Here is a 1,204-nt window from a genome sequence, read left to right on the forward strand (position 1 = left end):
TCTTCTGGAAGTCCATGCTACCAACACCAGAAGCATGTGAAGTCAGCAAGCTGAAAAGGGGAAGGCAGCATTAAGGATCACAAATCTGACAAGTTGTCCACATGGTAGCTAACGGGTGGAAAGGAAAGGAAAGCTTTATGAGTGGAAAGTAAAGGTAGGTAGAAACATACTTATTGGTTTGTTTGTGATTACGGTTATGAAAGAAATGTGTGTGTGTGTGTGTGTGTGTGTGTGTGTGTGTGTGTGTGTTAAATGATAAGATCTTCTCTGTTTAGTTGGCTCTGTGACCATGGAAAAAGTCAACCAAACCAGGAGTGTCTCCGAGTTCATCCTCCTGGGACTCTCCTCCCGGCCTGAAGACCAGAAGCCACTCTTTATCCTCTTCCTCACCATGTACCTAGTCACCATAATAGAGAACCTACTCATCATCCTGGCCATCCACTCTGACCCCCAGCTCCAGACTCCCATGTATTTCTTCTTGAGTTTCCTGTCCTTCACTGACATTTGCTTTACAACAACAATTGTCCCCAGGATGCTAGTGAACTTCCTGTCAGAGAAGACCATCTCCTATGCTGGGTGTCTGACACAGATGTATTTCATTTATGCTCTGGGCAACACTGACAGTTGCCTTCTGGTGGTCATGGCCTTTGACCGCTATGTGGCCATCTGTGACCCCTTCCACTATGTCACCACCATGAATCACTGCCGCTGTGTCCTGCTGGTGGCCTTTTCCTGCTCACTTCCTCACCTCCACTCACTCCTACACACACTGCTACTGAATCGTCTCACTTTCTGTGACTCCAATATTATCCATCATTTCTTCTGTGACATCAACCCTCTGCTAAAATTGTCCTGCTCTTCCACATTTGTCAATGAAATCATGATAATGTCAGAAGGTTCTGTTGTTTTGGTGACCCCCCTTTCTGTGCATTACTTTATCTTACATGCGNCTTTCTGTGCATTACTTTATCTTACATGCGAATTTTTATCACAGTTCTTAAGATCCCCTCAGCTTCTGGGAAACGCAAAGCCTTCTCCACTTGTGGCTCTCACCTCACTGTGGTAACACTCTTTTATGGAAGTATCTTTTATGTCTATTTACAGCCCTTGTCCACCTACACTGTTAGAGATCGTGTGGCAACACTTGCCTACACAGTTTTGTCCTCCTTGCTAAATCCTTTTATCTACAGTCTGAGAAACAAAG

The 1,204-nt window shown here is 44.8% G+C and overlaps 1 protein-coding gene across 1 annotated transcript; it reads left to right on the forward strand.

The window, feature by feature from the left end:
• Window positions 1-289: 289 nt before the first annotated feature.
• LOC117800714 (olfactory receptor 1L8-like) lies at window positions 290-1,197 on the forward strand (the record flags this gene model as incomplete). The annotated part of the gene is made up of 2 exons (XM_034653272.1): window positions 290-915; window positions 948-1,197. Coding segments are annotated over exons 1-2 (876 nt in total), but the record flags the coding sequence as incomplete, so codon positions are not given.
• Window positions 1,198-1,204: the final 7 nt, after the last annotated feature.

Source organism: Ailuropoda melanoleuca, unplaced genomic scaffold (assembly GCF_002007445.2).
Source record: "Ailuropoda melanoleuca isolate Jingjing unplaced genomic scaffold, ASM200744v2 unplaced-scaffold75355, whole genome shotgun sequence".
Taxonomy (NCBI): Eukaryota; Metazoa; Chordata; class Mammalia; order Carnivora; family Ursidae; genus Ailuropoda; species Ailuropoda melanoleuca.